Source organism: Entelurus aequoreus, linkage group LG01 (genome assembly GCF_033978785.1).
Source record: "Entelurus aequoreus isolate RoL-2023_Sb linkage group LG01, RoL_Eaeq_v1.1, whole genome shotgun sequence".
Lineage (NCBI taxonomy): Eukaryota > Metazoa > Chordata > Actinopteri > Syngnathiformes > Syngnathidae > Entelurus > Entelurus aequoreus.
This window is the reverse complement of record NC_084731.1, coordinates 55,746,888-55,761,201: the sequence shown is the minus strand read 5'-3', so window position 1 is coordinate 55,761,201 and position 14,314 is coordinate 55,746,888. Positions and strand designations below refer to the sequence as shown.

General features: G+C 36.6%; 1 protein-coding gene across 2 annotated transcripts in view; it reads right to left on the bottom strand.

Moving 5' to 3' along the window:
• The window catches only part of tfeb (transcription factor EB), a 149,738-nt gene that overhangs the window by 11,366 nt on the left and 124,058 nt on the right, over positions 1-14,314 (bottom strand). For both annotated transcript variants that reach the window (XM_062054778.1, XM_062054781.1), the window contains one exon: positions 4,738-4,855. In XM_062054778.1, coding sequence (XP_061910762.1) covers positions 4,738-4,855 — 118 coding nt within the window. The remainder of the gene's footprint in view (positions 1-4,737; positions 4,856-14,314) is intronic.

Below are 14,314 nucleotides of genomic sequence, written 5' to 3'. Positions count from 1 at the left end.
ACAATCCGGATGGTTCTTTTCCTCTTTGGTCCGGAGGACACGACGTCCACAGTTTCCAAAAAAAATTTGAAATGTGGACTCATCAAACCACAGAACACTTTTCCACTTTGTATCAGTCCATCTTAGATGAGCTCAGGCCCAGCGAAGCCGACGGCGTTTCTGGGTGTTGTTGATAAACGGTTTTCGCCTTGCATAGGAGAGTTTTAACTTGCACTTACAGATGTAGCGACCAACTGTAGTTACTGACAGTGGGTTTCTGAAGTGTTCCTGAGCCTATGTGGTGATATCCTTTACACACTGATGTCGCTTGTTGATGCAGTACAGCCTGAGGGATCGAAGGTCACAGGCTTAGCTGCTTATGTGCAGTGATTTCTCCAAATTCTCTGAACCCTTTGATGATATTACGGACCGTAGATGGTGAAATCCCTAAATTCCTTGCAATAGCTGGTTGAGAAAGGTTTTTCTTAAACTGTTCAACAATTTCCTCACGCATTTGTTGACAAAGTGGTGACCCTCGCCCCATCCTTGTTTGTGAATGACAGAGCATTTCATGAAATCTACTTTTATACCCAATCATGGCACCCACCTGTTCCCAATTTGCCTGTTCACCTGTGGGATGTTCCAAATAAGTGTTTGATGAGCATTCCTCAACTTTATCAGTATTTATTGCCACCTTTCCCAACTTCTTTGTCACGTGTTGCTGGCATCAAATTCTAAAGTTAATGATTATTTGCAAAAAAAAAAATGTTTATCAGTTTGAACATCAAATATGTTGTCTTTGTAGCATGTTAAACTGAATATGGGTTGAAAATGATTTGCAAATCATTGTATTCCGTTTATATTTACATCTAACACAATTTCCCAACTCATATGGAAACGGGGTTTGTAATTTAAAGGATATATATATATATAATTAATAATTGATATACTGTGATTGGATATTAAGAGTATGTGAAAGTTGGACTTCTACCTTGTTTACTTCCACGATAACCTCCTTAAAGTTGTGTAATCAATCAGAAATATCAAGCAGCTAAAATGCACCAAACATGGATAAGTGTGGAGAGTGTATTCCCATCATGCACTCTTATGGGTTTAAATGGGTGCAATTTTTTTTTATAGTGTTTTGATGTTTTTCATAATATCCGTAATGTTCAGTGAGTAGGTTGTGTTATGTGTGACCATGTGTGTTAACTTTTATGTCAGTGGCATTTTTTTTTTTGCAACATGACTAGGGAAGGTTGTTTGGATTGGGTCATATAAGTGAATGCTGTGCTATTATTTCAACGTACTTTCAAGGGTCATTGAGATGATTTACTTACATTGTCTACAAGATGGCAGAAAATATGAAGCATTCAGAAACCGCCTGGTATTTAGGATTAATATGAAAGCACTCCGCAGTGCGATGATTTGTTGAACTCATGACGTCTCACGGGCCAAATTGGAGAGCCGCGGGCCGCAGTCCAGACACCACTCCTCTATAGGATTTTACGGTATACCGGTACTGGTATTGTATCGCGGTACTAATGAATCAAAAACGGTAGAGGAGCATGTTCGGCAGCGCACAATCACAGAGTACTAACAAGCAGACACAGTGTGTAGACAGAAAAGGGAGAACGGACGCATTTTGGCTTAAAAACTAACGATAAAGGTGAAGCTATAACACTGAAACGCCCTCAGAAAGAGGTGCTTTAAAACATGGCTAGCTAGCTAGCAGCTAACATCCATCCACAGTGTTTTAGCTACTTCTAAATCACTAATCCTCGCCTCCATGGTGATAAATAAAGTACGTTTCTTACAAGTATCATCCCTGCAGGACGAGGAATAGCTAAACAGGCTTCACTACACACCGTAGGAGGATACAATAGCTCACCGCTAACAGCAAGCTAGCACCCTGAATGTAAATAAATGCCATTGGTGGATCTACACCTAACATCCACTATAATGATAGCAAGTACAATACCGTATCTAGTCGATACTGCTATGATTACATCGATATTTTTTATCGTCACAAAATCTTTTTTCTTTATTTAAAATTCAAATTATGTTTATAAACTCAGGAAATATGTCCCTGGACACATGAGGACTTTGAATATGACCAATGTATGATCCTGTAACTACTTGGTATTGGATCGATACCTAAATTTGTGGTATCATCCAAAACTAATGTAAAGTATCAAACAACAGAAGAATAAGTGATTATTACATTTTAACAGAAGTGTAGATAGAACATGTTAAAAGAGAAAATAACCAGTTATTAACAGTAAATGAACAAGTGGATAAATAATTAATTTTTACAGATTGTCCCTCATAATTTTGACAAAATAATAGAATATAAGTGACACAATATGTTACTGCATACGTCAGCAGGCTAATTAGGAGACTTTGTTTGTTTACTTACTGCTAAAAGACAAGTTGTCTAGTATGTTCACTATTTCATTTAAGGACAAAATTGTTCTTCGATTGCAATAATAAACATATGTTCAATGTACCCTAAATTTTTTTGTTAAAATAAAGCCAATAATGCCATTTATTTGTGGTGCCCAAATTCAGAGGTGGGTAGTTACGCGCTACATTTACTCAGTTACATCTACTTGAGTAACTTTTGGGATAAATTGTACTTCTAAGAGTAGTTTTAATGCAACATACTTTTACTTTTACTTGAGTATATTTATAGAGAAGAAACGCTACTTTTACTCCGCTACTTTTATCTACAATCAGCTCGCTACTCGCTACTAATTTTTATCGATCTGTTAATGCATGCTTTGTTTGTTTTGGTCTGTCAGACAGACCTTCAAAGTGCCTGCGTTTCACCAAATGCAGTCACTGGTGACGTTTCACTCCGTTCCACCAATCAGATGCAGTCACTGGTGACGTTGGACCAATCAAACAGAGCCAGGCGGTCACATGACCGGACTTAAACAAGTTGAAAAACTTATTGGGATGTTACCATTTAGTGGTCAATTGTACGGAATATGTACTATACTGTGCAATCTACTAATAAAAGTTTCAATCAATCAATCAAAAGTGTGAAGGAAAAAAGACACTTCTTTATTTCAACCGTACATCCCGTCAAAAGCCTAATGACTGACCGCACAGTTCCTGTCTTCACAATAAAAGTGCCGCTCAATCGCGCCTGCGCTTATAAAATAAGAGTCTCCGAAAGCCAGCGCAAACAAGCTAGCAAGCTACGGAGTTTGTCGCCAATGTATTTTTTGTAAAGTGTATAAAAACGAATATGGAAGCTGGACAATAAGATGCCAAAAACCAACCACTTTCATGTGGTAGACAGAAAGACAGAAAGGAGGAACTTTTCTTCTCCTCCATTTGAAAACGTGGACGTTTTCAGCACTACTGTCTGATTCCAATCAATGCAAGTCATCAGAATCAGGTAATACACCAACTTATATTCTTGTCTTCATGAAAGAAAGGAATCTATATGTTAAACATGCATGTATATTCATTAAAACACCTTTAAAATGTGCAACAAAAACGGCAAAATAAATAAATATAAATTATATACTGTATATATCAATGTATGTATATATATTATATATATATATATATATATACATATATATATATATATATACGATATGTGTGTGTATGTTACTCATCAGTTACTCAGTACTTGAGTAGTTTTTTCACAACATACTTTTTACTTTTACTCAAGTAAATATTTGGGTGACTACTCCTTACTTTTACTTGAGTAATACATCTCTAAAGTAACAGTACTCTTACTTGAGTCCAATTTCTGGCTACTCTACCCACCTCTGCCCAAATTAGAAAAGTACCGAAAAGTATCGAAAAACATTTTGGTACCGGTACTAAAATATTGGTATCGGGACAACCCTACTCCTCTACAACTGTAACTGGATTGGAACTAACAGTGTTCGGATTATAATCATCCAAATATGATTCGTAGCAAAGAAGACAGCAGTCAAACCTTGTCGCTCGGAGAACCAACGGAGGCGACAGCGAGTAAGCTAGCTCGATGGTTAGCTAACTAGCGCGCTTATTTCGATGCTCCTGATCATCTCCAATATAACACATTTTGTTTAGATCGTATTCTTACTAATATATTTGATTGAAAAAAATGCAGAATTGATGTTAAAAACGTGGAAATTTCACACCTCTATGTTATGTTGTCCTTTTTTTTGCTGCAGCTATTACATATACTGTAATATTGTACATGGTAATTGGGATTTGTTATATATTGTATATATCATATAAAAATATATTATAATATAATATACACCCCCCGCTACCCCGAAATTGACAAGCGGTAGAAAATGGATGGATGGAATACATCAGTATATATTACTGGTATGTTATATTTTATATTGCTACTATGGTACATTTTTAGTTTACTTTATACCTGCATTATACTTTCCATCCTTTGTAACTGAGCTACTGTGTGGAACAATTTCCCTTGTGGCTCAATAAAGTTTGTCTAAGTCTAAGGTGTGAATCTGATTATATCATACCTGTTTGCGCTTAATTCAATTTTTATGCTTTTATTTTGTTTTTATGTTTTAAGCTGTAAGTTGCAAATGTTTGAACATTTTGCTATCCCATCCTAATATTGACCGTAGCTAACTTATTTTTACGCTTGTAAGACAGCCAACGTCTTCTGTCCGACCTTCCCACTGTTTGACTTATCCAGGTCCGGTTTTAATTTATTTTCATTTTATCTCCGTCTGCCGTCACGTGCGCTAAAACGTGCAAAAAGGGCCGCACCTGTAAGCTCCCGTTTGATGGTCAAGTTGGCCGGACAGGAGTTGCTGGTCATTGCAATGGCCGGCCCCTTCATCCCAGGACCGGTGTACACATCCAGGTGGCTGCTGGACAGGGGGAGCTGCAAACAAACACACACAATTAGTAGGTAGACACGCCGTCTAAACCCAGGTGAACACTTCCGGACATAGTTGGAGGAATGATGAAAACCTTGATTATCCACAAAATGGCATAGCTCCCTCCTAAATGTCAAGTCAAACAGAGTTAGTCATAAAACTGAAAGTCAAACAGCAGTCAAATGGGCATAACTTGACATTTTATTCTCATTTAAAGCCTCAGATCCGCACTTAAGTCGGAGTTTAGTGTGCCGTAAAGCGCCGATAGCGGAAGATAATGCGATAATATCACACCTGAGGACACGCTGACAAACATACAGTAATGATTGACTGTCATCCTCTTGACAGGATCCTATCTCTCTTTATGGTTTTATTCCCTCCTCCGCACAAACATTCTCGTAAAGTCTTGCACTTCAACACCAAAGCTGGGATTTCGCTTCGCAAAGACGCCGACACTGCAAATTATTTGCCACTATGTTTGATTTTATTTCTAGAAATGTCCCATGTTTTAAGTGCTATTGACTTAATTTTAGTCAATAACTTTACACCATAATCTTATATTTAGCCGTAATAAATGTTGTCTGTTCTGGTTTAAAAATGTTAAAATTAAGGAAAAAGACTACTTAAATAAGATATTTCGGTTTTCTCTACATATAAAATGTTGTCTAAAGATTCGGCAACATCCCAAAGGTGCTTAATTTAGTAGGTCAGTGTTCGATTTCATTCTTGGCGGAAACGATTCGATTCAAATTCAGTTTGCCAGTTCTATGATTAACTAGGTTCCTCCATTAAATAGATGAACAGCAGCGATACATTTCTATATTACTTAAAAGAAAACTGGTTTTGTTTAGTAAAATTTCACCCAAAAATGTAATAAAGTGGCTGCACAAGATAGATTAAAAAATAAACAAAAATAAAAATCTAAATATTTTTTTTTTTGTATCGATTAAGAATCGTTACCAATAAAAATTGCGATTTATTGGAAAAACGTTTTTTTTGACACCCCTATAATTTAGGAATTGCAAGTTAAATAACGCTTGTTTACAGAATAAAATGCTTATTAAAAGTCCTGCTATTTTAAAAATTTTAAACCAACAGTCTATAAAAAATGTTGGCATGATTTATGACTCCGAGCTGACTCTTATCCCATACATTAAAAATATTACAAAAGTATTTTTTTTATCGTCTTAAGAACATAGCCAGAGTCCGCCCGTTTCTCTCTCAGGCTAACACGGAGGTGCTAATGCATGTTTCTTTTTTCCTGTTCTTTAGACTATTTTAACGCTCTCTGGTCTTCCCAAAAAGAACATCAGAAGCACAAAACCTCAGCTGACGAGGACCAAAAGGCGAGAGCACATTACACCAGTTTTAAAGTTGCTGCATTGGCTCCCGGTCCGCTTCAAAGTTGATTTTAAAGTTCTATTATTAGTTTTTAAATGTCTTAATGGCCTTGCGCCTTCTTATCTATCTGACCTGCTTTTACCGTATCAGCCCTCACGGATCTTAAGGTCCTCTGGCAGAGACCGTTGAAATTTTTAAGAAAAGGCTAAGGACACACCTTTTTAATCAGCCTTTACACTAATCATCTGTTTTTTATTATTCTATTTTGTTGTTTTCTATCTTAATTATTAACATTACTACTAACATTCTCTCAATATTATGTTTTATATTAATGTATTAATGTATTATTTATATTTTATTTTTACATATGTTTATACTATTTTAAAAGGCGTTAGTTTTAGTTTTTCTCACTGTGGATGTCTCAAAGATGGCGTTTCTCCTCAAATCCATGTTTTGTTTTTCCTTTGTTATTGTCAATAGTGCTGTGTGTGTGTGTGTGTGTTTTCTTCTCTTCTATGTTTTTTGTACAGCACTTCGTGTTTGCCACTTGCCTGTGTATGAAAAGTGCTAAATAAAACAAGTTTGATTTGATCATTTTCAGATAAACAACTCCCAGTTTAGCATGTCTTATCAAGTCAAGGTAACAAACATACATTCACTAGCTTTTACTATTGTTTTCCTAAAATCCTGTCTTTTTATCAGCTCTTTTATGCAGTATAAAAAGTATCATTTCTTTCTGATGGAGTCATTTATTGATGGACTTTTAAATACCTCTTTACGACTCCTGTTTTGCTCCCTGGCGTGAGGGCAATGGGCTAATGAGGTCCGGGAAGATAAAGGAGCCAAAAGGAGAAGATATCTTATCTGCTGGCTACTGTGCAAGCTGGGACACGCACCTACTGCACCACTGTGTGCAAATCGCATGCTCTGAAATGCAAATTGCATCTAAAACAATCAAATGAAGCTGACGCATTCATTTCCTACCGCGTATCTCAGATCTGGGCAAATTAAGAACCGGGGGCCGCATGCGGCCGGTTAAGCTTTTTAATCTGGCCCGCCAGACATTCCAAAATCATTTTTTTAGATCTTTAAGATGGAAACTGTAGCTGTCATTATGATGTGCAGTGATGTTTTCAAATGATAGAAAGTCTTGAACTATACAAAGTATTTCAATGTTTAGAACTTGCGCTTTTGCATGATTTACTAGTTACTATGGTAATCTAATTACCTAGATTACTATTGTAATCTAGGTCACAGCAGGTCAGACAAGCTACCAAGCAGTGTGGGTGGGGAGCGTTTCCACAGAGTGTTTCCAGAGCGGCCAGCCTGAAATGTGGGTGTCAGTGACAGACGCGGAAGGAGATTTTTACAACTAAGTTCTAAAGCTTAGTGATATATCAGATGTATCAGATTGTAGGTCGTTTTTTTTTGTACCCTTCGCGTTCATATTTCGCCGCGTTTGTTGCATTTTTGTTGCGTTTCGCTTGATTGTAAAATATGTCGTTCGAGAGGGGGTGAGGCCTTTATATGTTGTCAATGTTCAGTGTGTTATCGGTCATAGTTAATATTGTAAATCACACATTCTTTATTTTCATGTACAAAAAAAAAAAAAATTCCATTCTGTTTTTTTAAGGTGGTCTGTTATAAAATTTTTAGCATTCTATCAGACATTATTGTGAGGTTTTGTATTAGTGTTCCTAAAAATAGGACCCAAGCACACATACTGTACAAGCCTGTTTCGCAGGTTTCCCTGCTCTTCAAATCCCCTGAAGAGCAGGGAAACCTGCAAGACAGGCTTGTAGGGATAAAATAGCCTAGCCTCTGTGTTTTTTCCTGACCTAACGTATATTTCGCTCTCTGTATAACAGATAAACCACAGTAACCTTGACTATATAGATAGATAGATAGATAGATAGATAGATAGATAGATAGATAGATAGATAGATAGATAGATAGATAGATAGATAGATAGATAGATAGATAGATATACCGGCCCCCAGACAGATTTTTTTCCTCTAAATTTGGCCCACCAGGTCTAAAAGTCGGGCTGTGAATCTTTGGGCACCACACGATTCGATTCAATTCGGAATCAATTCTCGATTCAAAATCAAGACTTTTTTAATAACATTGGATGCCAGTTCTATGATTAACTGCATTCCTCCATAAAATAGATAACCAGCATTGATCAATTTCTATATTACATCAAAGAAAACTGGTTTTATTTAACAAAATGTTTTCCAAACACTTCATAAAGTCAAATACAAATAAGGCAACAGGAGAAGTATCCAACACTTCTCTTTTGTAAAGTAAATGTGTACAGCAGATATAGATCATCTACAGCAGGGTTGTCAAACTTATTTTCATTGAGGGCCACATCGCAGTTATGTCTGCCCTCAGAGGGCCACTTGTAAATATATGATTTTTTTTTTAAAGTAAGGATTCGGCTGGTGATATTGCATTATTGCCTCAGCATTTGATTATTCCCTTTTTTTTTACGTTCGCTTAAAAAACCCAAAATAGATTTTAGAGTAAAGAAAAACTTGCTCAGTTGCCAGAATTTTATCGTAAAAGTTGCATTGTTTTTTTACGGCATATTACTGGAAATGGAATGGAAAAACAGTACCACTCTTTCTTTTACAGTAAAATCTAGAGTCATGGATTTTATAGTGTTACTGTAAACACAAACAGTACCAAAGTTGTTGTTTTTTTGTTAAAAACAAACAAACTGGCAGCTCTGTTGCCAGAATTTTACTGTAAAGTCTATTGTAATTTTTTTTGTTAAACAGTGCACAATTTGATAACTTGATTTGGAATCATAAGTCAAGCTGATATTCAAGTACTGTATTTTCCGCACTATAAGGCGCACCTAAAACCCTCAAATTTTGTCAAAAGCTGACAGTGCGCTTTATAATCCGGTGCGCCTTATATATGGACCAATATTGAGCCACAACAAACCTAAACTTCATTTTCATAAAGTTTATCATTTTCATAAAGTTTAGGTCTCGCAAGTACGGTAAACAGCCGCCAACTTCTTTTTCCCCGTAGAAGAAGAAGCGCTTCTTCTTCTACGGTAAGCAGCCGCCAACTTCATTTTCCCCCGTACAAGAAGAAGTTATTCTTCTATGGTAAGCAGCCGCCCCGTAGAAAAAAGAAGCGCGCAGTGCATGCTGGGATATATGATGTTTCATTTCCATTTGTGTGTTTATGTAAAGACCCCAAAATGGCTCCTATTAAGAGACACGCTTACGACGCAGAGTTTAAACTCAAAGCGATCAGTCACGCAGTAGAACACGGATGACAGAAGACGAACACACGTTCACCAAGACAGGGAGACAGCGCTTGACGACATACGCCACTATCTGCCAGTGTATCGTAAATGCCTGGGCTGATATATAAGTCTCAACTGTGGTCCAAGCTTTCAGGAAGGCAGGAATTGTCACTGAACTGCTAGACAACAGCAGCGACACTGACTCCATTAATGACGACTTCGACGAGACGGAGCCGGACATTTTGGATGCCGTATTCGCCCAACTGTTTAATTCGGACACTGAAGAAGAAGAATTTGAGCGATTCGTGGATGAGGAATAACTTCATAAAGTGAGCTTTACATACTGTAATTATTTTGTGTGTTGTGTTGGGTGACATTAACGTTTGAGCAACGTTGAGTTATTGATATTGTTATTGCTCTGCACTATTTCGAGTGTTACTATATTGTGATTGCACTAACGTTTGATTTACCGTAACACGAGTAAATCAGCTGTTTATTCATTTTGGGAGTGAACAGAGTTGTCAGAACGCTGGTTTGAAATCTATTAATAAAGTTTGACTGACCTATCTGACTGTTTTGTTGACATTCCCTTTAGTGCAGCTCCATCTAATGGATGCATAGGTGCGCCTTATAATCCGGTGCGCCTTATATATGAAGTGAAGTGAAGTGAATTATATTTATATAGCGCTTTTCTCTAGTGACTCAAAGCGCTTTACATAGTGAAACCCAATATCTAACTTACATTTAAACCAGTGTGGGTGGCACTGGGAGCAGGTGGGTAAAGTGTCTTGCCCAAGGACACAACGGCAGTGACTAGGATGGCGGAAGCGAGAATCGAACCTGGAACCCTCAAGTTGCTGGCACGGCCACTCTACCAACCGAGCTATGCCACCCAATGAACACAGTTTTGAAATATGCCATTGAAGGTGCGCCTTGTAGTGCGAAAAATACGGTACTTCTTTTTTAAAAGATATAACATTTTGTTGCATTATCAGATAATAATACATTTTAAAAGACATGTATATAAAGATTAGCATGCAGTGCAGTATTTTTTGAATGTCAACATGAAAAAAACCCACATATTTAGTAAGAAAATATTCTTTATTAAAGTGTATTATTACCATTTCGCGGGCCATTTAAAATGATGTGGCGGGCCAGATCTGGCTCCAGGGCCTTGAGTTTGACACATGTGATCTACATCAACAAGAGGATTTGTCTGAGTGTCTGAACAGGACAGATTAAAAAATAAATAAATAAATAAAATAGATTTTTGCCTTTTTTTTTTTAATCGATTAAGAATCGTTAAAATTAAAAACTGCGATTAATCTGAAAATCGAGTTGTTTTGACACCCCTAGTTTTTATATTACTACAACAACTTCATACCCACGCTTGAGTAAAACTGCAGTGCCTGGTATTCAGTGGTGTTACTAAACTTTGAGATTCCAAGAATTCCAAGACTATGCCTCTTTAATCCCCATCAGGATTAGCAGGTGAGTTTCTCTCATTGGTTTGTCAGTTGGGAATAAAGCTTTGTCTCTAAGTGAACCTTGAAGCACATAATAATGCTTTAGAACACTGGTTCTCAAACAGTCCCTCAGGGAACACTTGGCTCTCTAAGTACCACAATAAAATACCGCACCTAAGTATTCATCAAAAACAAGGCAGATGTTTTATTTATTACATATATTCAAACAGTAACACTGTGTTTGAATATAGGACAATAAAACACTGTACTTTCATCAAGTGATTTTTTTTTTGGCTCCTCTTAAAAAAAGTTATTTTTATCTTGTAATAAGCAAAACAACCTGACAATGGAGCAATTTAAACATTATGTTGGTAAGATTTCTGGAAATAGGACTTATATTTAAACTTTGCAAACTTAAAATTAGCAATTCAAACATATTATTAGCTATACTTATCAGTATTGTGAAGTTGTGTGTCCTTTAACACACTTGTGATAATCAGAAGTAGCATTTTAGGTTCTTATGTTTCACGGGAAAAATTACTATTGAGGGGATTGTGACTTGTATTAAGTTTATTTTTAGGACAATAAAACACTGTACTTTCATCAAGTGACTTTTTATTTTGGCGTACCACTAGATGGAGCCCGCGTAACGCTGTTTTAAAATATATCATATTCATGTATTAATGTTATTCATCAGAATCATATCTACTTATTGTATTAATTTTAAATATAATTATGATAAAATCCCTAATTTTCAGATTGCCAGATAGTACACTTTACGTCGAAACTCTGTTCTCAGTGCTAAAATGCACAACAAAATTGCTCCTCTTAGAAAAAGTTATTTTTATCTTGTAATGAGCAAAACAACCTGACAATGGAGCAAATAAAAAATTGTCTTGGTAAGATTTCTGGAAATAAGACTTTATATTTAGGCTTTACAAACTTCAAATTAGCAATTAAAACATATTGTTAGCTATACTTACTAGTATTGCGAAGTTGTGTGTCCTTCAACACACTCGTGATGCTCAAAAGTAGCATTTTAAGCTCTTACGTCTCACGGAAAAATGACTATTGAGGGGATTGTGACTTGTATTACATTTATTATGGGCCTGCTTGCGTTGCAGCAGGCCCATAATATATATTAGTATTGCTCATACTTAAACTTTTATTATAGTTCCGCACGTTTCTGTTACGCGTAATATGTGACGTACCGACCAACGAACCCCCACATATGTTATACCGTCGGAAAGGTCTCGTTCGCGCAGATGGGGGTACTTTAAGGTGGGAACATTTCATGTTACCATAGCGACGCTATTCACGAATAAATAAAAAAAATGGCCCATTGAATGGGTACGCACCTTTTATAACGGCGGATATTTCCAGCAGAACGTTTCAAACTGCGAGATTAGTTTTGAGCTAGTTTTGCAAACGTCTACACCAGAGTCATGTAACTTGGTATGTGACATTTGTTGACTGCTAGCGTGCAAACGATAGCATGCTGGCAAGCTAGTTTTACACTTTTCTCTATTTTTGCAGCAATACACCTTTGAGTCATGTAACTTGGTGTATGAAACATGCTAACTAAAATCATGCTAACGTTTGCACACATGCTAAATGTTAGCATTTTAATGTAAGCATGCTAAAGTTTTAGGCTAGCTGTGTAGCTCATTTTGTACAGTTACACCTAAAACTCTCGGAGTCGGACACTCGGCAGCATCTTAAAAGCACGGCGGCTTCCGACGAACCCCGGCCAGAGGTCCAGGGCACAGATAGCAGGCCCATCAAAATTTCCGCGGGAATTTTCTAGTTTATTTACTTACAGACACAATTTTATATTACATTATGGTTTCTTTTGTTAAAATTAGAGTCTGTTCTGCAAAAAAAGAAATAGCTTATGGATAGGGAACTGCAGTTAAAGTATACATCATTATATAATATACAAAATACAGTACAATATAGGGTTGTACGGTATACCAGTACTGGTATAGTATCGCGGTACTAATGAATCAAAAACGGTACTATAGTCTGTTTTGAAAAGTACCGGTGCGTCGTCACGTCATGACATTGCGGGTTTTGCGAGCAAAGGAGCATTTTCGGCAACGCACAATCACAGAGTACTTACAGGCAGACACAGTGTGTAGACAGAAAAGGGAGAACAGACGCATTTTGGTCTAAAAACTAAAGATAAAGGTGAAGCTATAACACTGAAACGCCCTCAGGAAGAGTTGCTTTAAGACATGGCTAGCTAGCTAGCGGCGAACGTCCATTCGCAGTCGGCAGTGTTTTAGCTACTTCTAAATCACTAATCCTTGCCTCCATGGCGACAAATAAAGTAAGTCTCTTACAAGTAACATCCCTGCAGGACGAGGAATAACTAAACATGCTTCACTACACACCGCAGGAGGATACAATAGCTAACCGCTAACAGCAAGCTGGCACCCTGAATGTAAACAAATGCCATGGGTGGATCTACACCTGGCATCCACTTTAATGATACCAAGTACAATAGCAAATCTAGTCGATACTACTATGATTACATGGATATTTTTTATCGTCACAAAATCTTTTTTCCTTTTTTTAAAATGTATATTATGTTTATAAAGTCAGGAAATACGTCCCTGGACACATGAGGACTTTGAATATGACCAATTTATGATCCTGTAACTACTTGGTATCGAATTGACACCTAAATTTGTGATATAATCAAAAACTTATGTAAAGTATCCAAACAACAGAAGAATAAGTGATTATTACATTTTAACAGAAGTGTAGACAAAACATGTAAAAGAGAAAGTAACCAGATATTAACAGTAAATTAACAAGTGAATTAATAATACATTTTTCAAGCTTGTCCCTCATAATTTTGACAAAATAATGGAATATAAATGACACAATATTTTACTGCATACGTCAGCAGACTAATTAGGAGCCTTTGTTTGCTTACTTACTAATAACAGAAAAGTTGTCTTTTATGTTCACTATTTTATTTAAGGACAAACTTGCAATAATAAACATATGTTTAATGTACCCTAAGATTTTTTGTTAAAATAGAGCCAATTATGCCTTTTTTTTATGGTTCCCCATATTTAGAAAAGTACTGAAAAGTATCGAAATACATTTTGGTACCAGTACTGGTACTAAAATATCGGTACCGGGACAACACTAGTACAATACGATTCATTTCAAAATCTACCCACTAAATACCCGTTTACAACTTCATACCAACCTACCAACAAGACCGTTATAAAAAAGGAAGCTTTTAATCCACCAAATCAGTCTTAATATCTTATTGTTCAAATGGGATTAAAAAGTTGCACCTTGAAGATTTGCGGGAATCATAGCGTACATACCAAGACCAAAAATATGTGAAATTCTTAGTCAGGGGGTGT